General features: G+C 42.0%; 1 protein-coding gene across 2 annotated transcripts in view; it reads right to left on the bottom strand.

Moving 5' to 3' along the window:
• LOC124721824 (heat shock 70 kDa protein 14-like) overlaps positions 1–26,616 on the bottom strand; it is a 192,129-nt gene that overhangs the window by 32,765 nt on the left and 132,748 nt on the right. For both annotated transcript variants that reach the window (XM_047246945.1, XM_047246946.1), the window contains exons 5-6: positions 23,755–23,916; positions 5,834–6,092 (exon numbers count right to left, since the gene is read on the bottom strand). In XM_047246945.1, coding sequence (XP_047102901.1) covers positions 5,834–6,092; positions 23,755–23,916 — 421 coding nt within the window. The remainder of the gene's footprint in view (positions 1–5,833; positions 6,093–23,754; positions 23,917–26,616) is intronic.

The following is a 26,616-nucleotide window of genomic DNA, read 5'->3' as shown; positions in this document are numbered from 1 at the left end:
TCGCTAGTAATTATAACAACGCTGAACATTTGCAAACCAAATCAACCACATAAACAAGCAGCAGTTGGCATTCACCGGTTCGGCTTTATTCCGCTCAGCTCGTATAGCCCCGTCCCGTTTTGTCTGGAGGAAAGTTCATGTCTAGATGTGATGAGGATTCCCCTGGCAGAGATATCATGTACACTATGCACGCATTCAAAAATCAACTTAGAATGTGTTCAAAAATGTCCAAAAACCAGCAGAGGTGCATTTCAAAATCATATGAACAATCGACAGACCGACGTGCGCTGGATGCTAGGTGCTTTGTAAAAGGTTTTTTCCCCCTCAAGAATATGAATCTGCCCTCTCCCCCCACAACAGTTGCCCGGTTCAGATACAACTGTTTGCCGCCCCCCTCCCCCCCTCCACCAGATCCAGGACTGCTGCGCACGCGTGAATGTGGCAGCTTGGGCGCGCCAGTAAATTTTTTCCAGGTACCCCATGTGGCTGGTTGCTGCTACTGCTGCTTGCACAGCCAACAGCCACATTTCTGTAGCCAGAAGTGGGAGAAGGTATTACTCATACGCGTGTGCACGAGCCCGCTTGTAACTACTTAAATGAATCAAATTTAAACAGTTGTGTCGTCACACTCATCGCAGGCAATTCGTTGTTATGAAGCATTGCATAGTCTTCCTACAGCCTTTAACACATTTTGCTGTTGACAGACGCTTGTACGTGCACTGTGTTAATTTATATGGTGCATTTCCTTTGCAATTTAAGTTTTATTTTCATTTTTTTCTCTCGTTCATGTTTTAATGCTGCAGTATTATTCTGGAGTAGTGGGATACAGTAATATCCTTTGTTGGAGTATTGGTTCTTACCAGTCAAAGTTACACAAATTTAACTGGAAACTAAAACAACAAAAAATTTCCAGAATTCTAAAAAATTCCCTGGTTTTTCCTGGTTTTCTCCCAGATGAACAAATTCCCGGGTTTTTCCCAGATCTCCCGGTTGTCACGGGTCGTATACACCATGTCTTACAGATTGGGGAAAACAGCAACAGTATAGAAGATGCCAACATAAAATATGTTTAAGATCAGGTCAACTGCTTTAGGAATGGCAAGGGAGTGACAGACTGCCTCTGTCAATGCCAGTGTCACCTTCTGACATGAAGAACCACTTTCAGGATTAAAAATTTGTGAAAAATAGACTCTATAAATGACAACTGATGAATTGTGCATTACCAAATGTGCTCCACATCATTGCCCTGGAAGAAGATGGCAAGCAGATATTTTGCCTGCTTAAAGGCAAAATTCATGGAAATCTCTGGAAATTTAATTACTGTGTAATTCTTCCTTTGAATCACACCGATATGAAATGAAACCTTGTGCTTGCAGTTTAGTATGGAATCAAAGTGACAACTGATGCAATAGCACTCATTGTCCTTCTCAAAAACCACAAAGAAAGGAAAAGGAAGATAATAGATTGCAATGTACCGTTCATTGTAATTAGAGAGAGAGAACACAAGCACAGATATGATCAAAATGAGGAAGGAAATAGGACAAGCTTTTCTGTAACGAACAATCCCAGCAAATGCTATATCTATTTCAGAGGGGGAGAGGGAGGGACTATGACAACCCTAAATGTGAATGGCTCGATGTCAATTTGAATTCTGGTCCTTCTGAATATGAATCCAGTGTGCTAATTACAGTGTTCCCTGGTGCAGGGTGGAGTGGCTACGAGCCAGCATGGTGCAAACAGGCGACGGAGGCGAGGTGGGAGCCCGAGAGGTTCCAGGGAAAGGCAGCTGCAAATCTAACAAGTTCTTACATTGAGGCATCTCAGCTGCTCGATAGACTCTATCAGTGGCCAGCTGGCCACTGAATTCCACTGTGCTGGCTGCTCACATTCCACACAATACTGATGCGGCTTTTGCACCGAGCGTTTGCAGCGTGTTCTTGACGATGCTGTGTGGCCCCGGCTGACACCCAGCTGAGTCACAGTAGGGGATGCCTACCATGTGAAGATGCCTAGTGTGGATACCTGCTGCACTCTGAGCAGTGGTCAGCCGTGCTACTGGAGATGACCTGGTGTAGTCCACTGCAAATTGGGACTAATTGTGGGGAGGGACTTAGTGTATAGAGCTGTTGTCCATCTGTGGCCTCAAACCAGTGACTTCTTATTGGCAGGTCCACGTGGTATCCTCATTTGGCAAAACCCTGTCGCCCCAATTCGGCTACAAGACTAAGAATAAATCCATTACAAAAATTACTTGTACTTATTGTCAATAGCAGTGCACCATTCATTCATGCATATGCAGCACTATCAGTCACGTATCCAAAGAATCCACTGCCACTGTCAGTTTGGACAACTGCCTTGCCCTTTGCTGCATTAGTATATGCAGTACTGCTGAGTTCACTGTTTCAACAAGCTAACCTACATCAAAACACTGCACTGGCCTTGTTGAATTATTACAGTGACAACATCCCGTGCTCGCCTGCTTTCATAGCTGTGGCAATGCACTGCTCAGATTTACTCTAATATGGCCATACATGAGAGTTGAGATAAACTTGGGTATTTAAAAAAAAAAAAAAAAATCCAACCCAGTGGGTCAAATTTAGTTTTTGTGGGTTTTATTCTTTTTTCTATTTTTCACACTGACGATAGTTCAATTAAAATTCCTATTATTAACTTATTCAAAATGTAACCCATTCTTACAATTACTTTATTAGGCCCCTTTTCTTGCCCTGCTAGCACTGCATCCATTGAGAGGATCTTCTCCACCTACTGGCTTGTTTGGTCAAAATTAAGAAATAATTTAGGAGAGAAAGGACCTGACAAATTAGTGAAGATCTAAAAAATTTCTGCATGCTTCAAAAAGAATGTACTTTACATTCATTATTAAAGTTTTTTTCTGGTAGTGTAAATGTTATTTATCTGTGTGTCTTATATTGCAAGAAAAGTTAAATACAATATTAATTAAAAAATTCTTCCGATATTAAATAGTTGCCTCGATGGCTTCTTTGAATTTGAGTAAGGCTAACTATATTGTGTTATACTACTTTACAAGCGCCCCCCCCCCCCCCCCCCCTACACACACGCACGCGCACCCGCACCCGCACCATTTTCATATCACAATACTTGTTTGTACAAATTACAAATAAATTTTATACCCAAAACAACTAGCAAGTTGCTGACGTGTTAGATACGGCATCAAATCTTTCTTACTAAGCTGCTTATTGCTATTTGCTTAGAAGTCTTCTTTTTGCACTTGTTTTCACTTCTGGCAATTTAAACCTTCATGGCTTGTCCCAGTGCTTCCTTTTCTCTTAATCCTAAATTTACACCTACTCTACATTCACACTACAAAGTTATACTCTCACTCTCTCTTATGCTCTATGGATCTAGTCTACTAAAACCTGGATTATTGGTGGTTTATGCTGATGACTGGCTCTCCACCTCAAAAGAATAAAAGCTACACGCACCAGAGTCAGAGCCACTGTAGCACTTGGTACTGCAGCACTCACAATCATTGTCATATGTCGTCATCCTTCTCTGAAATGCTCTACGTGTTGCATTAAGTGCTTGGATGAAATGACCCCTTCCTGCACAGCAATAAATCATTCCAGGGAATGGATTAGGTCAGGTTCTAGAGTTTGATTAATAAATTTTACATTCTGCATTGGTAACAACTCTAAAGGCACATGCGGCAATTACAACTTTGTCTGTGAGATGTTCAATTGCACAATTCTTGTAATTGTGGCTAGTAGATGGAAGGTTCACCCTCTTATGTCGCATGTAGTAACATTTACTAATAACCTACTTACCATTTTAAAGTTCAATCCGTCTGGCCTCCATGAGCTTCCCCTGACTTCTATGTATTCCAAAGGCTCGATACGTGCTCAAAAATTGTTATTCAGTGTGATTTTCTGTCAATGGGTGACCGACGATATGGTGTGCCTGTGTCTTCTGCACTGAGGAAACTTTATAATCTTCTCACACCATGATGAGCTGCTATGCAATTACAAGAGGTGGTTTGCTAGCCTCAGAGCATACAGTGGAGCTGATCATAAAAGGTTTGGTGGCCAACACTATTTCCGCATGATTGACTGCTTCACAGGTTTTCATCTAGAATGACTGAGCATACTGACATCACACAACCATAATCAACTTGAGACCAGGCAAAATGCACTATATAAAAAAAAAAGAGCTCTTAAGTTCTGCCTACTTCCCATATTCTGTGACCAACATATCTAAAAATACTGAGTGCTTCCAGAGTTCACTCATTTTGCTTTCTTACATACAGCAGCACAGCTTGCGACAGACTAATCGGAGTTGAAAATCTTGACAATTGAACTGAAGCAGCTAAGACATATGAACTAATATTCTCATTTATTTGCCTTGCACTTGCTGCTGGTATACACTAGACAGCAATACTCATGGTAAATAAAAGAAGAAGTGAAGATTAGGGTCTTATAGCCCACCAATGACAAGGAAGTGAGAGTACGAGCTCAGTGTATGCAGGTATCGGGAACGAAATGGCCCACATCCCTTTCAAGGGAACCGTTCTGGCATTTGCCTACATTTATTTGGAGAAATCACAGAAGTTTAAATTTCACACTGTGTCCCGGATGGTTCAGTGGTTACTGCACCTGTCTAGTATGCAGGAGAGCCCAGATTTGAGTCTCGGTCCAGTACACATTTTCGCTCATCGCCACCAATTCCACTTAACGTCCTGGGGCAGCTGACAGCAGTTATCCCCCTTCAATTTACATATAATTTTTCATAGCTGCAGATTCTGCACCGTGGTGTCTGTTCTTTTAGGCAAACATTATGCATTCACATATTTTGAGAATTTACACACACACACACACACACACACACACACACACACACACACACACACACACACACACAGTGTTTCCTAACAGGAAACATAGGTAAGTGAAAAGAACTGGAGAATAATGTAAAATCACCACCACCACCACCACCACCACCACCACCACCACCACCACCACCACCTTGCATCTGTGACATACAATGAAGAGCCAAAGAAACTAGTACACTTGCCTAATATCGTGTGGAATGTGTGGTTCATCCATAAAGGAGACCAAGTATAGAATACTAGTACAACCCATTCTTGAGTACTGCTCGAGTGTTTGGGATCCCCACCAGGTCGCATAAAAGGAAGCATCGAAGCAATTCACAGGCAGGCTGCTTGGTTTGTTACCAGTAGGTTCGATCAACAAATGATTATTACTAAGGTGCTTCGTGAACTGAAATGGAAATCCCTGGAGGGAAGACCACATTCTTTTTGTGAAATACTATTGAGAAAAGTCAGAGAATCAGCATTTGCTGCTGACTGAAGAATGATTCTACTGCCATCAATGTAGTACATTTTGCTTAAGGACCATGACAATAAGATAAGAGGTATTACAGTTCATATGGAGGCACGTAGACAGTTGCTTTTTCCCTTGCTCTATTTGCAAGTGGACAGGAAAGGAAACGATTAGTGTTGGTACAAGGTACCTTCTGTCATGCACCATAAGATGGCTTGCCGAGTACATATGTAGACATAGAGCTTGAAAATTCACCTGAAAGTATGATGCTATGGTCATAGCCTTGAATCACTGACACAGAAGAGCAATACAGTATAATAAAATAAAATAAAAAAAAATAAGAAATAGAACATGAGCATTATCACAAGAAGAAACACCTGACTCAGAATTGTTACACAGTGCAAAAGGGAATGGTAAATGGGAGGGTTGGGGGCATGGAAGGGTATGAGGGACTGGGGAAGGGATGGAGAAAGGGTAATGTTGTAAAATGGTAGTAACTCTAACAGACGACTCACCTTGTTTATGTCTCTGCAATCGATACCTGCTTGGCTCAGTGCTTCTTCTATGGGGGCAGTACACATTTTCACAGCTGCACTAATCAAATTTTCAAATCGTGCTCTTGTAACATTGTAGCTAAAGTCTGTTCCTTCACACAAAGACTCAATAAAACAATGAGCTGTACTCATTGTGGACAAAATGTGTTTGCACTGCTCTGCAGCATTGTACAATTTAGCCATAGCACGCCGACTATCATTTGGATCCAACTTCCATTTCCTGCAATAAGAAGAAAGTATTATGTTTAAATGGCCCACACATATTGAATAATGGTATCACTAGTCAGTCTTCCTTCTTTTATTAAAAATTTGGAAAGCAAACAGTTAAGGTTGTTATAGTTTTTCACCACAACAACTGCTCAGTTTTTTATGTGTTCCAATAAAAAACTCTATAGTAGAATTAAGGGAACTGATAATTACATATCAAAAAGATAGATTACTACTCACCACATATGGGAGGTGCTTGGTGGCAAACAGGCACACTGAAAGAAGACTGTTTGACACTGTAAGCTAAAATACTAAGTCCTTTGTCAGATGTAGACAATCTCTCTCTCTCTCTCTCTCTCTCTCTCTCTCTCTCTCTCTCTCTCTCTCTCTCTCTCCCCCCCCCTCCCCGCCCCCCCCCCCCTCCATCTACACACTATGGCCCAATGTCTCCACCGTTTAAAAATACACACATTTAGACTGTATCTCTTAATACATGGTGTTCTGCATTTATTGTAGCACCACAAAAGGCAGAGATGACAAAAAAAGGGGGAAATGAAATGGCAAAACTTAATTGCGTGCTGGTTCACAGCCACCATAAGAGGCTCATACCAATTGATAAGACCCAATGATTTAACAGGATATTTAAGGTACCTAGATTAAAAGACAGCCAAGTCCATTTCTTTTGAACATGGACTTCCAAGCAGCATTAAAGCTTCCATAAAATGTGTAAACGCTATTAAGTAAAACGCAATAATATCCTTCAAAATCAATGACGAGTCTATTCAAAAATAACGTCAAAATTGCATTTCAATGCAAAACGCCCAGCTTCAGGGACAATCGCTTCAAAAACTAGTCAACTAACTGTAAAGTTCTTACAAGTCCGTTATATAGGAGACCATGTTCATATAAGCAGACACCTGACTGCACATGAGCATGGAAGACAGTGTTGTTCGGAAGTGGATTTTCTTTAGTTTTGAGTCTAAATATCCTGATATCTGTGACCTGATTTTATATAGGTTACAAACAAATATTCTGTTATGGAATATCATTCATATAAGTGATAAAAACATTCTCTTCCCTGGAAACGGGAGGGGGGGCAGGCAATAGTGTATAGAACACTTGTGAGACCCATTATTGAGTACTGCTAGAGTGTTTGGGATCCACATCAGGATGGATTAGAGGAAGACATCAAAGCAATTCAAAAGCGTGTCGGTAGATTTGTTACCAGTAGGTTCAATCAACATGAAAGTATTGCAGAGATACTTCGTGAACCCACATGGTAATCCCCGGAGGAAAGCTGGCATTCTTTTCCCGAAACACTACTGAGAGAACTTAGAGAATCAGCATCTGCAGCCAACTGCAGAACAATTCTACTGCCACCAACATAGCATCACATATGGACTGCACAGACAATGTAAAAGAAATTAGGACTCGTATGGTAGCATATGAACAGTCATTTTCCCCTCACTCTGTTTGCAAGTGGAACAGGAAAGAAAATGACTAACATTCGTACAAGTTACCCTCTGTCGGGCACCATTAGGTGGCCTGCAGAGTATGTATGTAGATGCAGAACAGAGGAGCTTGCAAGGTATTATGTTATTTCTTTCTCAGTACAGGAAATTTTAATGACCAACATAATTTTTTAAATTTTCGTTTCTTCTAAAAATACCACGCAATGCCTGCTCCTAGCACCTGACTGTTGTTGTTGTTGTTGTTGTGGTCTTCAGTCCTGAGACTGGTTTGATGCAGCTCTCCATGCTACTCTATCCTGTGCAAGCTTCTTCATCTCCCAGTACCTACTGCAACCTACGTCGTCCTGAATCTGCTTCGTGTATTCATCTCTTGGTCTCCCCCTATGATTTTTACCCTCCACGCTGCCCTCAAATACTAAATTGGTGATCCCTTGATGCCTCAGAACATGTCCTACCACCTGATCCCTTCTTCTGGTCAGCAGCTGACTATCTGAGCAATTTAGACTGTGGTGTTACCACACCATTGGCATTTGTAGCACCACATTAGATTGGGTACCTAAAGTTTTACTTTTAGTATAATAAATAAAACCTTGATGAGTTCTAGGATAGCCAACTGAATGTTACGGTGAAGGCAACAGTTCTCTACAGTTCACCATTCACTTACATCATCAAATTCCTCTCTTCTGTTATGCTTCCGATTCCCCACTACTTTTTCAGTTCAGCAGTGTCAATGTCCATGACGTCCCTACAACTTACAAGGCCTTATGGTAGCTGAGGGTATCGTGTTTTTCTACTCCACAACAAAGACATTCTGACAAGATTGTGCCTTTCAACAATGATCAAAGTTCAATTTCCTGGTGCAGTTCCAGAGGGTTTTGGTGACTGCTAATGACCCACCCGTAACATGGAGATATTTCTTTCGTCTTAGTTGGGATCCACATGCATTCCCACAAACAGCTTGGGTTCTGTACAGTCCACCCAGATAGAGGGCACTGACTGTCTATGTAGGTGTTATAAAACTACGGTGTGGCAGGTTCACCTGAGGTTACCACTAACGACCATTTCGCCTCAATGGTCATCCATCCTATCAGCACACATCTATAAGGTCTTTTCTTCTTCTTCTTCTTCTTCTCCTTCTTTTTTTTAGAGAGAGGGAGGACATCATGTTTCAATTGTCATAGCCATGTAGTGTACCAATTAAGTAAACCTGGCACAAATAATGCTGGGCAAGCCAGTAATCAACAGACTGCACAAAGAGTGGCCTAGTTGGTTGGTTTAAAAGAGTGAGGAAGGGACCAAACTATGAGGTCATCGGTCCACTGTTCCAAAGGAAACAATGCCACAAGGGTGAGAGTAAGACAATGAGACAAGACCAAACAGAATGAAAGGAAAAATGACAACGACTGAAGGTCAACACACTTAAATGGACAAAAGGGGACAAGAAAACCACAAAGACGCAAAAAACAGGTAGAAGATCTTAAATCAAAAAAGCACGTTACCATGGCTGGCTGACAATGAGGATAAAAAGGGAAAGCCAGCCACTCTGCAACACATTAAAACCCCCACCCTGAAAGCACGAGGGTGGAGGACACACAGGGATGAAGGACATGTGCTAAAACTTGGAGAAAATGATAAAACACACCCTCAAGTATAAAATGTAAAACTAAAGCTGCTGTTGAGGCATTATTGCCCAACACTGAAGGTAGGGTGCTGGGAAGGTTAAAAGTCCGCTGCAGAGCGGCGGAAAGTGAGCAGTCCGGCAAGAGATGGACGACTGTCATTCGTGAGCCACAGTGACACTGAGGTGGGTCATCACGAAGGAGGAGGTAACCATGAGACAGCCACGTATGGCCAATGCGGAGCCGACAGAGAAACACAGAGTCCCTGTGAGAGGCACGCACAGAGGTCTTCCACACATTCGTAGTTTCCTTATAGGCACGCAGAGGCACGCACAGAGGTCTTCCACACATTCGTAGTTTCCTCAAGGGCACGCAGCTTGCTGTGCGTACTGAGGTTATGCCATTCTGTCTCCCAAAGCCACAAAACCTTGCGGCGTAATACTGAGCTGAGGTCAGTTTCAGAGAAGCCGATCTCCATAAGCGGTTTCTGCATAGCCCGTTTAGCCAACCTGTCGGCAAATTCATTGCCTGGGATTCCTACTTTACCTGGGGTCCGGACAAACACCACTGAATGACTGGACCATTCCAGAGCATAGACGGACTCCTGGATGGTCGCTACCAAAAGATGATGAGGGTAGCACTGGTCAGTAGCTTGTAGGCTGCTCAAGGAATCAGTACACAGGATAAATGACTCACTTGGGCATGAGTGGATGTGCTCAAGAGCACGAGATATGGCCGACAGCTCTGCAGTGAAAACACTGCAGCCATCACGCAAGGAATGCTGCTCTATATGTCCTCCGTGACCATAGGCAAAGCCAACATGACCAATAGCCATCGAGTCATCGGTGTAAACCACTTCGTGGCCCCGGTACGTGACGAGAATCGAAGCTGCAGCCTAGATGTACACGACTGAGGTGTTCGTGAATGAACCTCAAGTGTAGGTGGTGAAGGCAACAACTGAAGTTCAGACAGAAGGGTTTGAACACGAACTGCAAGTGTAAGCCCTGACCTGGGCCGCCGATGCAGGAGATGAACCGCCACGGGCAGGAAAAGGAGACCGAAATTCAGATGCGCAAGAGAACTACAAACGTATGCAATGTAACTGGAGAGCAACTGTGCACGCCTAACCTGCAATGGAGGGACTCCGGCCTCCACCAGGACACTATTCACCAGACTCATCCTAAAAGCGTCTGTCACTAGGCAAACGCCACAGTGGTGCACTGGGTCGAGCAAACGCAATGCTGAGGGTGCAGCCGAACCGTAAACCACACTCCCATACTCAAGGCGGGATTGAACAAGGGCTCTGTAGAGCTGCAGTAGCGTACAGCGATCTGCACCCCAATTGGTGTTGCTCAGGCAGCGAAGGGCATTGAGGTGCTGCCAGCATTTCTGCTTAAGGTGACTGAGGTGAGAAAGCCAAGTCAATCGGGCGTCGAAAAACAGTTCTAAGAATCGATATGTCTCCACTACAGTGAGTGGATCGACATTAAGGTGAAGTTCTGGTTCCAGATGAACAATACAACACCAACAGAAGTGCATTATACACGACTTTGCGGCCGAAAACTGGAAACCGTGGGCTAGAGCCCATGACTGCGCCTTGTGGATGGCGCCCTGTAGGCACCACTCAGCAACACCAATACTGGTGGAACAGTGTGAAATTCAGAAGTCGTCTGCATACAGAGACAGTGGGACGGATGGCCCTACAGCTGCTGCTACACCATTAATGGCCACTAAAAATAGAGATACACTCAATACGGAGCCCTGCAGGACCCCTCTCTCCTGGAAATGGGGCAAACTATGGGAGGCATCAACCTAGACATGGAAAGTATGAAGTGACAGGAAATTTTGGATAAAAATAACAGGAGTGGGCCTCTGAGACCACACTTGTATAATGTGGCAAGGATATGATGTTGCCAGGTGGTGTCATATGCTTTTTGTAAATCAAACAAGACGGCACCTAGGTGTTGGCATCTGGAAAAGGCTGTTCAGATGGCAGACTCTTGGGACACAAGATTATCAGTGTTAGAGCAACCCTGGCGGAAGCCGCCCTGGCATGGAGTCAGTGGACCACGTGACTCCAGGAGCCAACACAACCACAGACACACCATACACTCCAGGAGCTTACAAAGAACACTGGTGAGGCTGATTGTCCGATAGCTATCCACTTCAAGCGGGTTTTTACCGAGTTTAAGCATCGGAATGATGGTGCTCTCCCACCACTGGGATGGAAAGACGAGACGCAACTGATCCGATTGAAGATGACAAGGAGATGTCACTTGTAGTCAGATGAGAGATGTTTAATCATCTGACCATGGATCTGATCTGGCCCAGGAGCTGTGTCAGGGCAATGTGCAAGGGCACTGAGGAGCTCCCACTATGTAAATGGGGCGTTATAGGGTTCACTGTGGGGTGTAGCGAACGAGAGGGCTTTCCTTTCCATCCACCGTTTCAGGGTGCAAAAGGGGGAAGGGGGGGGGGGGGGGGGTTAGATCGCCGAAGCAGAGCCTCAAGCATAGTGCTCAGCAATCGCGTTAGCGCCGGTTGACAACACACCATTGATGTTAATGCCAGGGACACCTGTTGGGATCTGGTACAAAAAAGACGTCTGATCTTCGTCCAGACTTGGGAAAGTGACGTACGGCATCCAATGGATGAGACTTATCTCTCCCAACACTCCTCCATCCGTAATTTGATAATCTGGCGAACGCCGACAAGGAGCCGCTTAAAGGCTATGAGGTGATCCAGGGAAGGGTGCCACTTATGCTGCTGTAGAGCTCGCTGATGCTCCTTAATTGCCTCAGTGACTTCTGTCAACCACCAAGGGGGCATCTAAAAGAGCGAGGGATTGCGTTTTCCTCTGCATTAACGACTGTTGTAGTCACCTGCTCAACCATCACACCCATGTTACCCTGTGGGGGAGAGTCAATGGTGCCCGCAGAGGTGAAAGTTTCCCAGTCCACCTTGTTTAAAAACCCATCTCGATAAGTGACCGTTGGCCTGATGCCAGGGCAGTGACAGGAAGATGGGGAAGTGGTCACAACTGCACAGGTCGTCATGTGCTCTCCAGTGGATATATGGGAGACGTCCTGGGCTGCAAATGGGTAAATCAATGGCTGAGTAACTACCATGAGCCACAATAAAATGTGTGGTGGCCCCAGTATTTACGAGGAAGAGGTCGAACTGAGACAGTAAAGCTTCGACATCACTGCCTTGGCCACTAAGTACGGTGCCACCCCACAAGGGGTTATGGGTGTTAAAATATCCAAAAAGTAGGAAAGGTTTAGGGAGTTGATTAATCAGTGCAGCTAATACATTCAGGGGTATTGCACCATCTGGAGGAAGATATACATTGCAGACAGTTATTTCCTGTGTCGCCCTTATGCTGACGGCCACTGCTTCAAGACGGGTTTGAAGGGGCACTGTTACACTACAGACTGAGTTTAGGACATAAATGCAAACTCCAGCTGACACACTATTATAGTTGCTACGGTTCCTGTAATATCCCTTATAGCCATGGAGGGATGGGGTCCGCACTGCCGGGAACCAGGTTTCCTGAAGTGCAATGTAGATAGCAGGTGTCAAGCTTAACAGTTGCCGTAGCTCAGCCAGGCAGTGGAAAAAGTCATCGTGATTCCACTGAAGGATGACATCATGAGACTGGGAAATGAGTACCCAGAACAATCACCTCTGGCCGTTATAACGGCCTTGATATGCCTGGGCATTAAGTCAAACAGAGCTTGGATGGCATGTACAGGTACAGCTGCCAATGCAGCTTCAACACAATACCACAGTTCATCAAGAGTAGTGACTGGTGTATTGTGACGAGCCAGTTGCTTGGCCACCATTGACCAGACGTTTTCAATTGATGAGAGATCTGGAGAATGTGCTGGCCAGGGCAGCAGTCTAACATTTTCTGTATCCAGAAAGGCCTGTACAGGACCTGCAACATGCGGTTGTGCATTATACTGCTGAAATGTAGGGTTTTGCAGGGATCGAATGAAGGGTAGAGCCACGGGTCGTAACACATCTGAGATGTAACGTCCACTGTTCAAAGTGCCGTCAATGCGAACAAGGTGTGACCGAGACGTGTAACCAATGGCAGCCCATACCATCACGCCGGGTGATACGCCAGTATGGCGATGACGAATACACGCTTCCAATGTGCTTTCAGCGTGATGTCGCCAAACACGGATGCGCCATCATGATACTGTAAACAGAACCTGAATTCATTCGATAAAATGATGTTTTGCGATTCGTGCACCAAGGTTTGTCGTTGAGTACACATTCGCAGGCGCTCCAGTCTGTGATGCAGCGTCAAGGGTAACCGCAGTCATGGTCTCCGAGCTGATAGTCCATGCTGCTGCAAACGTCGTCGAACTGTTCATGCAGATGGTTGTTGTCTTGCAAACGTCCCCATCCGTTGACTCAGGGATCGAGACATGGCTGCATGATCCGTTACTGCCATGCGGATAAGATGCCTGTCTTCTCGATTGCTAGCGATACGAGGCCACTGGGATCCAGCACGGCGTTCCGTATTACACTCCTGAACCCACCGATTCCATATTCTGCTAACAGTCATTGGATCTCGACCAACACGAGCAGCAATGTAGTAATACGATAAACTGCAAGCGCGATAGGCTACAATCCGACCTTTATCAAAGTCGGAAAAGTGATGGTAGGCATTTCTCCTCCTTACACGAGGCTTCACAACAACATTTCACCAGGCAACGCCGGTCTACTGCTGTTTGTGTATGAGAAATTGGTTGGAAACTTTCCTCATGTCAGCACGTTGTAGGTGTCACCACCGGCGCCAACCTTGTGTGAATGCTCTGAAAAGCTTATCATTTGCATATCACAGCACCTTCTTCCTGTCAGTTGAATTTCGGGTCTGTAGCACGTCATCTTCGTGGTGTAGCAATTTTTATGGCCAATACTGTAGGTCCTCAGCAGATGCGAGCATCTCCACCTCATCCCCAGATGCAGACCTTGTAGGTAGCGGTGGTGTGGGTGCCACCACAATTTCCTTGGTCATAGAGGTCTTCTTTTTGGACTTTTCTCTCTGCTCCTTGGGTCTCTCTGGCTGAGAGGGTTTCACTAATTCAGTCTCCGGGACTCAGGATGATTGTGAAACCCTACAACCAGCTACTTTTGGGCACTTGGGCCACTGGCAGCATCATCTTTCCCACTAGCAGAAAGCTGGGAAGGGAGTGACCCAAGGGATCCCTTCCTGGCGAGAGGAGCCGAAGAAGACTTACACTTCTCCAGATGAGAAGTGGGGCTGGTGTCCCCGATGGTTGGTGGGGCAGTGCTCCCGAAATAGGCGATGCGGGAGCAACAGGAGGGAATTGACCCCTCCCCCCCCCCCCCCCCACCACCAAGGGGGCAGGCGTAGCCTTCTGGCTCCAAGAGTCGAGTGGAATTCATGGAACTGATGGAGCTACAACTGTTCTCATAGCAGCAGCGTGTGAGGTGCTCATAGCCACAGGATGTAGGCGCTCATATTTTCTCTTATCCTCAGTCCAGGTCAGTCAGTCCAGGGTTTCGTATTCCATAATTTTCCTCTGTTTCTGTAAAATCCTGCAGTCTGGCGAGCAAGGTGAATGATGCTCATCCCAGTTGACACAGATGGGAGGCTGGGCACATGGAGTATTGGGATGTGATGGACATCCATAATCTCAATATGTGACGTTGGAAGTAGAACGGGAAGACATATGGCCAAACTTCCAGCACTTAAAGCACCGCATCGGGACACGGATATAGGGCTTTACATCACAGCGGTAGACCACCACCTTGACCTTCTCAGGCAATGTATCACCCTCGAAGGCCAAGATGAAGGCACCGGTGGCAACCTGATTATCCCTCAGACCCCGGGGGACATGCCGGACGAAATGTACACCTCGCTGCTCTAAATTGGCGCACAGCTCATCTTCAGACAGTAAAAGAAGGCCTCTGTGGAATATAGTACCCTGCACCATATTTAAGCTCTTATGTGGTGTGATGGTAACAGAAACATCCCCCAACTTTTTACAAGTGAGTAAAGCCCATGACTGGGCAGAGGATGCTATTTTTATCAAGACTGACCCAGAACGCATTTTGGACAAGCCCTCCACCTCCCTAAACTTGTCCTGTAAATGCTCTACAAAAAACTGTGACTTCATCGAAACAAAGGAGTCCCCATCAGCTCTCTTACGTACGAGGTACCAGGGTGAATAAGGTTCGCTGCCATCCTTAGCCTGGCGTTCCCCCATGGGAGGGGAATGATTTAGGGTCAGAATTTCTTGCATTGTACTGAGACGTGGAACTCTTAGAGACTGCTGGTGGCTGATCACCGCCAAGTGATGATGTGGTACACTTCATTGCGCATCATCTGCCCCGATGCCACCCACTCTGACCAGGGGCCCTCCCCACGGGCGCCACCCAGCCACAGCAAAGGCCACCTGGCACGATGGCCATTGCCGGGAGTCCTGATGCCCCAGAGTGACAGGCATATCCTTGGCATATGTTGGGAGTTAACAGCGCAGGCATCAGCAGAGCCATCCCCGTTTTGTCAGGGAGCTACAACCAACAGGGTACATGGTGGCCCCACCACAACGGACTGGCTGCCAAGCTGGATATGAGGTGCAAAGAAGTCCCTGGTCATCGTTGGTGCAGAAAGCGACACTGCACAGTGCATGGTGGAAAACACATTCAGGAAGGTTCCTTGCCCAAGAGATGGAGGATGAGCTGGACTGCAATGCAACGGCGAGGAAGTGGGCTAAAGATCTCTATAGACAATGGACAGGATAAACCATGTAAGGCGCCCTTCCCCAATTCGCTCACTCTTTGGGAAAATTTTGAAAAATGGAGGTCAAACCCTACAGGGGACCACCCCATAGAGGCCGAAACGTATGAGACTCGTTTTTGTCACCTCTTAGGACAGACAGGAATACCTCGGGCCTATTGTAATCCCTGGACCCGCAGGGGGGAGAGTATGTAGTGATCGGCCGCATACGGTAGGTCGATTAGATCGCTAACTATCACTAGTAGCTGTTGTAACTTTCATACTGTAAGCAAAGACACATTTTTATCATAGCAGTTCATCAACACATTTCTTTATTCGTTTGAATTTTGTAAATGATAGAATGACGACGGAATAAGAGAGATAATAATTGGAAGTGTAAAACTATGTGAAATGGTGTGATTTACATTTAATATTTTAAAAATTACATTCAAATCCTCTGCTTGTAACTTCTTGTTATGCATATTAGAGTGCACAGGTAAAGGTGGCTGTCAGCAACAAATAAGACAAAGTAGATGAGTGTAGGCTTTCACAGAACACGAACGGGGGAAACTGGAGGACACTTCAGATTTGCATGTTCAAGATGATACATGTAAATAAAGTACAGCTATTAAGAAATGGAAAATGAGACTAAAATCATAAAATATGGATTTATGTGAGGATTAATGGTGTGCGTGGTCATGAAAACAAATCTGTTATACAATAGAGAGACTTTCATTGACAAAGAAACCATGTGATCACAAGGTGTGTAAAGATACTACTAAAGTGCACTGCTATAAATTAACATTATATGCAGCAAGACTATTTTCTAATACTCTTAATATGCTCCTTGTTATTATTATGTATAAAACATTAACTCCAGCAGCTTACTCATGCAGAAATAATATATGAAAAGGAAGATTTGTTACATATATTAAGACAGAACACAAGTTCAAAAACATTAAGGCAAGTAGTTTTTGAAGTGATCAGCATACAGAGAAGTGTATCTGTGAATTATATAGATACCCACAAGGAAATTTTAAACTATTTATAAGGGATCTGGATTCCTTACTGTGCTATCTGTCAGGCAGCAGCAAGCAGTTAATGGTCTGTGGTGACTTCAATGCACATTTTCTAAAGGATCCTGATAGGAAAAATAGGGAACTTTATTTGGATCACACAATTTGATTCCAGTAATTAACTTTCCAACACAGATGGATAAAGACTGTAGGACCCTAATTGGTTTTAAAGCTCAAAGCCAGAAAAATATCGTTTACCCAGTAACAAATGCTCTCTCTGAACATGATGCACTGTTTGTTAGGATAAATTACCTAGTGCCTTACAGTATGGATACACTTAAGTGGAAATCACAATAATTAATGCCTCCACAACAGATGTTTTTAAGAACAGCTTACAAGAGATAACCTGAGATGAAATTTATGCTGAACCAAATGCTAAATTAAATTTTATCTATTCCATGATAAATTCATTTAATTATTTGAAAATACCTTTCCATATATGCTAATTAGAAAGAATATTAAATGGCCATATGAAAACCATGGATCACTACAGCGATTAAAATATCATCTTCAAGGAAAAGGAAAATGTACCTATTAGCAAGAACAAGTATCGATCCAGCTGTAGTTGCACACAACAAAACTACTCAAAATTACTAAGAAAAATTATTAAAAATTCAAGAAACCTTCACATCACGTCAGAAATCAGTAATTCTGACAACAGACTTGGGGCTTTATGGAATGCAGTGAAACGAGAGACAGGACAACGAGGCACAGGATATCACCACTACTGAACTGAATGGCAGTGATGTAATGATGAGTCACGGGTAGTAAGTACATTTAATAACTGGTAGAAAGTATAGGGACAAACAGTTAAAGGGGAAAATCACAGCAGTGTGTTGAAACTCTCATAAAATTCAATCATATGAATGTATTACCAACTTCTCCTTCTGAAATTCAGAAAATTATCCATACTCTTGAAAATAAAAGCTCATCTGGTTTAGATAGTGTTTCCAATACAATATTATAAAGTTTTGTTCCAATATAAAAAGCATGGTATTATCTGAAATATGTGATGTATCACTAACATAACTCATATTTCCAAAGAGGCTGAAATATTCTGTTGTCAAACCTCTCTTTAAGAAAGGTGATAAAAAGAGATGTCAGTTCAATAACTACTGACCAGCTTCACTGCTGACACCATTTTCCAAAATGTTTGAGAAAGTGATGTATTCTAGAATATTATCTCACCTTAGCAGCACTGATATCCTCAACGAACCACAGTTTGGGTTTCAGAAGAGTTGCTCTACTGAGAATGCCATTTACATATTCCCTTGCCAAATTTTACGAGCACTAAATAATAAAATAGCGCCATCTGGTATTTTCTGCAACTTATCTAAGGCATCTGATTATGTGAATCGCAGCATTCTCTTAGATAAATTGAAGTTTGTTGGGATTGATGGTATAACCAACCAATCAATGCCATAGCTACACAAAAGACTGCAGAATGTTGTACTTAGTAAGTCTAGATATATTCCAGGGATTTAATTTTGGAACTCTTAAAACAGCTTAGTTCAGCTGCATTTGCACTTAGAATCATTCTAAACCTTGGGGAGACAAATCAGTAAGGTGACACATTTTGCATACTTTAATTCAATAATGTCATATGGAATAATGTCCTAGGGTAACTCATCTTTCTTTTGTAAGTCTTCGTTGCTCAAAAATGTGGGGCCAGAATATTATGTAATGTTCACTCATGATCATCTTGAAGACATTTGTTTAATTCTAGCAATACCAACACATTTTTCCCGACAGTTGCCCTAAAAAAATTTTTTTAAACAGAAATATTCATTATTTGTTCTTTACTTGCATCAACAACATACTTTTTAAATACATACTAATATGTAAGTAGGGTCCAGAACCTAAAACTATCTTTTACCAAACTCTTAGTAATATCAACGCACTTTCAGTAATGTGGGCTATCAATGAGTCCTACTTTAAGCCCGCCATAAAAATAATTTAAGAAATGGAAATTTCATCAAGATTTTTATTTACAACATACTACTTAAATAGTTACTGATGTGCAAGTATGGACCTAAACCTGAAAATATTTAGTATGACATTCACTGGGAAAGTCACATCTAATCCTAAGATTTAAATTTTTGGGGTAAGTTTAACTGAAAATTTTAAAGCATTTGCAGAATCTGGTAGAAGAATTCATTAAAAATCTATAAATATTTCTTTTTTAGTCTTAAAATATAAAGTAACTGACTAGATTACGATATTTTTATAAGGCGGACATTCCACCAGGACATGAGCAAATGTTTGCAAGGGAATGATACTGCCTACGGGTAAATTAAGAGGGATTTGGAAAAAAAGAGAAGCAGCTGTATGAATATCATGAGCTTAGATGGAGAACCAGTACCAAGCAAACGGGGGAAAGCAGAAATGTGGAAGAAATATATAGATGAGCTATACAAGGGAAATTAAGTTGAAGGCAGTATTATAGAAAGGGGAAAAGGAAGTAGATGAAGATGAGATGGGAGCTATGATACTGCAAGGGTAATTTGACCTAGGACCAAAAGATCTATGCCAAAACAAGGCCCCTGAGGTACATTTTTATCAGTAACATCTGCTGATGTCCTTTTGAGAACCAGTCATGACAAAACTACGCACCCTGGTGTGCAAAATATATGAGACAACAGGCAAAATACCTTCAAACTTCAAGAAGAATAATTCCAATTCCAAAGGAAGCAGTTGCTGACAGGTGTGACTATTACCAAAATATCAGTATAGTAATTCACGGTTGCAAAATACTGAAATTATTTACAAAAGGGAAAAACTGGTAGAAGCCAACACCAGGAAAGATTAATAGCAATTATAAGGGTTGAAGGGCATGAAAGGGAAGAAGTGATTGAGAAGGGAAAGAGACAGGGCTCTAGCCTATCCTTGGTGTTATTCAACTGGTACAATGAGCAAGCAGTGAAGGAAACCAAAGAAAAACTTAGAAATAGTGTTTACGGGTAATCATGCACAGGGCTCAAATTTATGTCACACACTGTCCGTTTTGCTATCAAGATGTAATTCCACTGTTTATGCCCTGGTTCCTTCTATCTTTAAATTTATATTTATCAACATTTACTTAGCAAATATTTGGTTACATATCCAGTTATTTTCTGAGCTAATATTTCCCATCCTTTCAAAATGGTAAGGATCTGTAACAAGAGTTATGCTATCTTGGTTGATTAAATTGCCTTCCCAGTCTCTCATACATGCTTCTCTTATCTGGGCACAAGCAACCCATCCTAATGAATTTTTTGTACCAGTGCTAAATGGCCTTCCTTGTTGGTGGCTTCTTACCATACTTGGTTTTAAGCATCCATTGAACAGCTGTAGTACACTCGTTTTTGTCGAACTCCAACACACAGAAAACCTGCCACGTTTGCGACTAGCCCTTACTATCGGCAAATTACCAAACTACATGGTATACATGGAAAAAAACCTACAGGGTTTCTCTTCAAGACGACATGTATGATATCTGTACAATGTTTGGTTCTTACGCAATAAATAATTGAAAGTGTTCCCGGACTTTATGTACACCCTGTATTAAAGCTACACAGTTTTTCTCCATTACATTATCTCACATTATAATACATTTCACCATATAAATGCAACCTTGCATGGGTTTGCAATACTAGCATTGACAACTGCTATAGCCAATTTTCTGATCACATCCTAGTAATTAACAGTAAACCTCAGTGAAGATTCTTTAAAGAATCTAACACTCATGTATAAAACAGTTTCAGACTGTATGATTACTCTACAAACGAGTTAATGTGTTAAATATATTTGACATTAAACATGTAAGTGAGAAAAGTTTAGAAAAGATTTGAAATTACGTGTAAAGTTAGTTGGAAGTTGCTAAGTGCTCTCATTCTCAAATTCTGGGTGAATATAGCCTGGACAACTTGCACGCCCTGAGTTACGCTGCCTCAAGATACGTACATCATTTCTAACTATAAGACTTTTATTACTGTGCCCGACTTTTAACATAAGATTTATACCTCTTAATGAGTAAATTATGACAGAATTTTAATGTTTTAAATTTGGCCAATAATTAAATGAAATACTGAAAGTCAAATTTTTGTTGCCCTTGGAAGCCATCAGATAGGCAATCTGTAACTGGAATCATGAACCATATGCCAAATAGTGGGTTAGATGTTTAGTAACATAGTTTACACAACAAACGTAAGACTATGAATACATCTCAATACTGTTTCAAATTGCATCATACATGTATTCTATTTCAAGGCAATTTATACTTTTCATCATCACTGAAAACTCATTAATAAACCCAAGACAATTTACTGTTCTTAATATTACTGTGTGGAGTGTAGCCATGTATGGAAGTGAAACGTGGACAATAAATAGTTCAGACAAGAAGAGAATAGAAGCTTTCGAAATGTGGTGCTACAGAAGAATGCTGAAGATTAGATGGGTAGATCACATATCTAATGAGGAGGTATTGAATAGAATTGGGGAGAAGAGGAGCTTGTGGCACAACTTGACTAGAAGAAGGGATCGATTGGTAGGACATGTTCTGAGACATCGAGGGATCACCAATTTAGTATTGGAGGGCAGTGTGGAGGGTAAAAATCGTAGAGGGAGACCAAGAGATGAATACACTAAACAGATTCAGAAGGATGTAGGCTGCAGTAGGTACTGGGAGATGAAGAAGCTTGCACAGGATAGAGTAGCATGGAGAGCTGCATCAAACCAGTCTCAGGACTGAAGACCACAACAACAATATTACTGTATTTCATACACCACTGGCAGTCTTCTGTAGTGTTTGGAAAAGAATTAACAGTAAAATATTATATTTTCAAAGGAGACAGGTGCATTTTGCACATATTGTCAAAATGACCAACTACTAGGAGCGGGACAACAATCATCACTACACATAATACAAAGTGTGATAAAAAAAGTAATGGGAATTTTTTTATTTCGTGGGCTTCATACATCTGATCTTCAATTTCTTTCCTTTTTTTCTCTTGTTGATACACATGTTCCTGATATATGTTTGGGATTTTCAGCTGTTTTAAATATTTATTTTATTGTTCACAGTCGAAAAGGTTATACGTGTTTTCAGAGTCCCTGGAAAATGTTTTACTTTCGAAAAAGGTGGATCAAAGAATTTACACTAAATTTTAAACAATGGAAACTCCAGGCAGGAATATCCAACATAGGAAAAGATAGACTGCTACTTACTGTTAGTTGCAGACAGGCACAATTAAAAGATGCTTACAAATACGCTTTCAGCAACAGCCTTCATTGCAAAAAGAGACACACACTCCATTCATTCACACAAGCAAGCACACCTCATGAACTACTGACCGCCAACTCCGGCAGCTGGGGTCAGACCTAAGATGCTGGAGTTGGTGGTCATGTGTGCGTGAGGTGTGCTTGCTTGCGTGAATGAATGGTGTGCGTTTCTATTTTTCCAATGAAGGCCATTGCTAAAAGCTTATTTGAGTCTTTTAACTGTGCCTGTCTCCAATTTAGTGTGTTATCTTTACAGTAAGTAGCAATCTATGTTTTCCCCACATTGTTGCACTAAATTTTGCTTGAAAAATTGAATAAAGTGTAGCACAACATTTGAAATACTGACTGTGGCTTTTGGCAACTCTACTATGAGTAAGACAAGAATTTATGAGGGGTATGAACATTCCAAAGAGGGTTGAGAAGACAAAGACAGTAACCGTTCTGGATGCCCTAGCACATCATTACTTATAAAGTGGAAGTAGTAAAGAAAATGGCTCTGGAAAACCACCAAATCACCATCAGAGACGTTGCTGATGATGTCAGTGTATCCTTTGGCTCATGCCAAGTTTTTTTTTTTTTTTTTTTTTTTTTTGTGGGTGTTTTGGGAATGAAACGTGAACCAGCAGCAAAGTTTGCTCCAAAATCATGGAATTTTGACCAAAAACGTCACCACCTAGACTCCACTCAGGAAATGCTGAACAAAGTTGACAACAATCCAGAACTTCTAAATAAGATTAAAACAGGTGACAAAACATGGGTATACGGGTATGACACCAACACCAAGACCCAATCATCCCAATGGAAACTGCCTGAAGAGCCAGGACTGAAAAAAATCCAACAAATTCGATCACATGCCAAGGTTCTTCTCACTGTTTTCTTCAATGACAATTGGATAGTGCATCAAGAGTTCTTGTCTTATGGTTGTACAGTCAATAAGGAACACTACCTGTAAGTTAAGTGCTGTTTGCATGAAGCAGTCCTAAAAAGAAACCTGCCAGAACTGTGGCAAAACTACTCGTGGAAATTGCACCACGATAATGCTCCCGTTCACATCTCAATGCTTGATCACAATTTTTTGGCAAAAGCCAAAAACGTTATGTCGCCTCAGCCACCATACTCACCAAACATGGCCAAATGCAACTTCTTCCTATACCTGAGGTCGATGAAAACAATGAGAGAACGTTGTTTTGACACCCCTGATGAGATAAAAACAGAATCACTGAAGGAGCTGAACATCATAACGAAAAGTGAATTCAGAAGCACTTCCAAGATTGGAAAAAGTGCTGGCGTAAGTGTATCATATCTGAGGGGGATTACTTTGAAGCGGAAAAGGCTGATGATTATGAATAAACTAAGATTCTTTAGTAAAATAAAAATTTCCATTACTTTTTGATCACAAATCATACATAGGGTAATTATCAACAATATTACAATAACACAGTGTCAAAAAGAGAGACATCTTGTAATAACAGAGACCAATTGAACTCACTGGTGAAATACTTCGGCGAGGAAGTTGGCAAGTATTTCTGTGAACTTGTCCCCTCCGAAGTTTGCTTTATACACATGGCCTTTCACTGTGTACATTCCTGCACAGCACAATACAACTGTAACATCCATTGTAGCTCCCCCCAGGCGATAAACGAGGCACATCCTGCAGGAGGTATGTAATCATTACTCATAAATTATTTATAAATACAAATTATATAATTACAAACAATGTTATACTAAACAACGATTACTCAATTTCTGGATAAAAAAAAACACAAAAAATTAAACCCAGTAATTATTTACAAGAACTGACTAATTTATATATGGGAGTATACAGGTTTGATTCCACATCCTACCATCCAAATTAAGGATTACACAAAATAACAAGAAGAATACATAAATTTTCTCACATGACATCTGTCCTCTAGGTTCTTGAAAGATGCTGTCACCATTAAAACAACATATTTCATTATATTACAGTCCAAGCAGAAACAACTGAATAACACATGCACATATTTCTGTATGTGGTTTCTTTATTTTATCAGATAAAAAGGAAGAAATATAAAAGTTTAACATTTTGTCAACCCAGAACATTAGGAACGGAACATTAGCTCATGAGGAGATGTGAAGGAAATGGCACTGGAATCAAATTATTATTGCATTTCTCTGAAGTGAGAAGAGGAAATCACAGAAAACTTAAATTAAAATGGCCAGGTGGAGATTTGAACCTCACTCATCTTGAAAGTGAGTTCAGATTTTGGTTTGTTATATCAACTCAATTTGAAAAAATTTAAGAGAATCATTTGATGATTACATTTCAATTATGTCCCTTTTTGCAGCTCTCTCTCTCTCTCTCTCTCTCTCTCTCTCTCTCTCTCTCTCTCTCTCTCTCAATAAAAGTCTGAAGCCTCCACATACCTCACCACCATAAACACACTGAACAATGGATGCCCATACAGGACATGGGGATTTGCACCTAAATTATATTTATATAATTTATATTATATTTATATAATTTATAGGTTTACGATCATTATCAAGATCTATAACATCTACCACACTGTCTGCAAACACACTTTGGTTCACATAGATAACATAACCAAATATCTGCATTTTACAGTTCTGAAAAATTACACCCTGTTACTGAATTTTCCTTAGCATAAAATGCAAAAGAGACAGAGCCTCAGAATGTAGAACAGCTGTACAGCCGGTACTAGACTGTCTGCGATTCTAAACTGTTACTTCCGGAGCCAACTAAACCAAACAACCAGAAATGAATGAAGTCATCACCAGCCAATGGCACTGCCCGATAACTATGACCTGTTGCCTTTTCAGGGATTGGGATTCTGTTGTATAGGGGTAATTATAAGGAATGTTACTTACAACCAGTGAGGTGCCAGTATTGTAATTTGGCTGGGAATGACTTCCTATGCATGCGAGTGGTGCCAGCTGTGTGCAGCACAAGACGAAGCAATGGCCACAAAGTGCATCAGTGTTCTGAATAACAGTGGGCTATTATCCTTCATAAGGAATAGTGTAGTTTGTTCTTGTAACCGTGCCTGTGTGTATTGTGGTTGATGCTTTCATTAGAGTGGTGTGTTAAGAGTTTGCACAAATGCCAAAAACAGAAACAATGACAATCCAGGAAATGGATGAACTCTTGGCAAGGCAGTTTGCCGAGCTAAAGGAGATAAATGAAGCTTTGCAAAGAGAGGGAGACTTTTAATAGCGAGAATGAGCATAAACAAGTGGATGTAGTGGAAGCAAAAGCTTTGGTTAGTTCACCTATCCCTTCTCTGGATCCTGTCACAGCTAATCTAGCAACTCCTTTTTCGGATAGGGCAACCGAGGATGTCTCAATGTTCAGTGATGACCTGGAAGCTGCCGCTAGGTTGGGCAGTTGGTCAGACAAGACATCCTTGGATGTGTCTAAATTACAGTTGGTTGTGATGCAAGCAGCATACATCAGTACCATCAAGTGCTGGATAAAGCACAGACATTTAAGCAGCTTAAGAAGGCCCACTAACCACGTTATTGCAAGCAGAATATTGCAAGGCTTTTTTAGAGAACAGCTTAATGGGTTGTCTCAAAAGTGAAGTGAGTTGGTAGAGGCATTCATAGGCAGAATTAGGAAAATCAATGCTAACTTGTACGAGCTTACACAGAAAGTAGAAGCAGACAGAATTACTCCACAAGAAGAGGAGAACAGGAATCAGATGTGTTTTTAAGAGGACTTCCAGCAGACATGTCAAGGAGAGCGACAATGGAAAACCCGAAGGATTTTGCTGCCACCATTATGGCTGCTAAGCAAGTGGAAGAGATCAATATTGTGGCCTGAGGACAAGATAAGGGTTGTGTGTTTCTTTTTCCACACAAAGGTGAAATGCTACAGCTGTGGACATATGGACCATGTTAAAAAGCAATGCAGAAAACTTCAGTGTTACAAATGTGGGTGGGTACTGACCTTCAGATGATGCGTGTTGCAGAGGTACTGGAATGCAATAACAAGATGGACATGTTGCACTATATTGTGCACTGAAGCCTGGTACATGTGAAGGAAATAGATGGGGATTGTATGGTTTTGGAAAGTTTGGATGATTTTAGCTCTGATAAGTTGAGCTTATAGATTGCAAACTTGGAGATCATGGACGAGTATAATCTGGGTAGGTCGTGTGAGGACCTTTGCCACAACCAGACCATCAACACAATTGCATCATGCGAGAAGGTAAAACAATTTGGAGGGAAGAGATAAGTCAACAATGAAAGTCTTGTTAATATGATTTGTCAACCTGTTCAATCCCGGTCAATCACTACCTGCAATACTGGTAACTCGCCATACCATACCAACGGTTAACAATGCTCT

The sequence above is a fragment of the Schistocerca piceifrons genome, chromosome X, assembly GCF_021461385.2.
Source record: "Schistocerca piceifrons isolate TAMUIC-IGC-003096 chromosome X, iqSchPice1.1, whole genome shotgun sequence".
In the NCBI taxonomy this organism is placed as follows: Eukaryota; Metazoa; Arthropoda; class Insecta; order Orthoptera; family Acrididae; genus Schistocerca; species Schistocerca piceifrons.
Note: the sequence above shows the minus strand (reverse complement) of the source record. Positions and strands in the feature narration are given on the sequence as shown.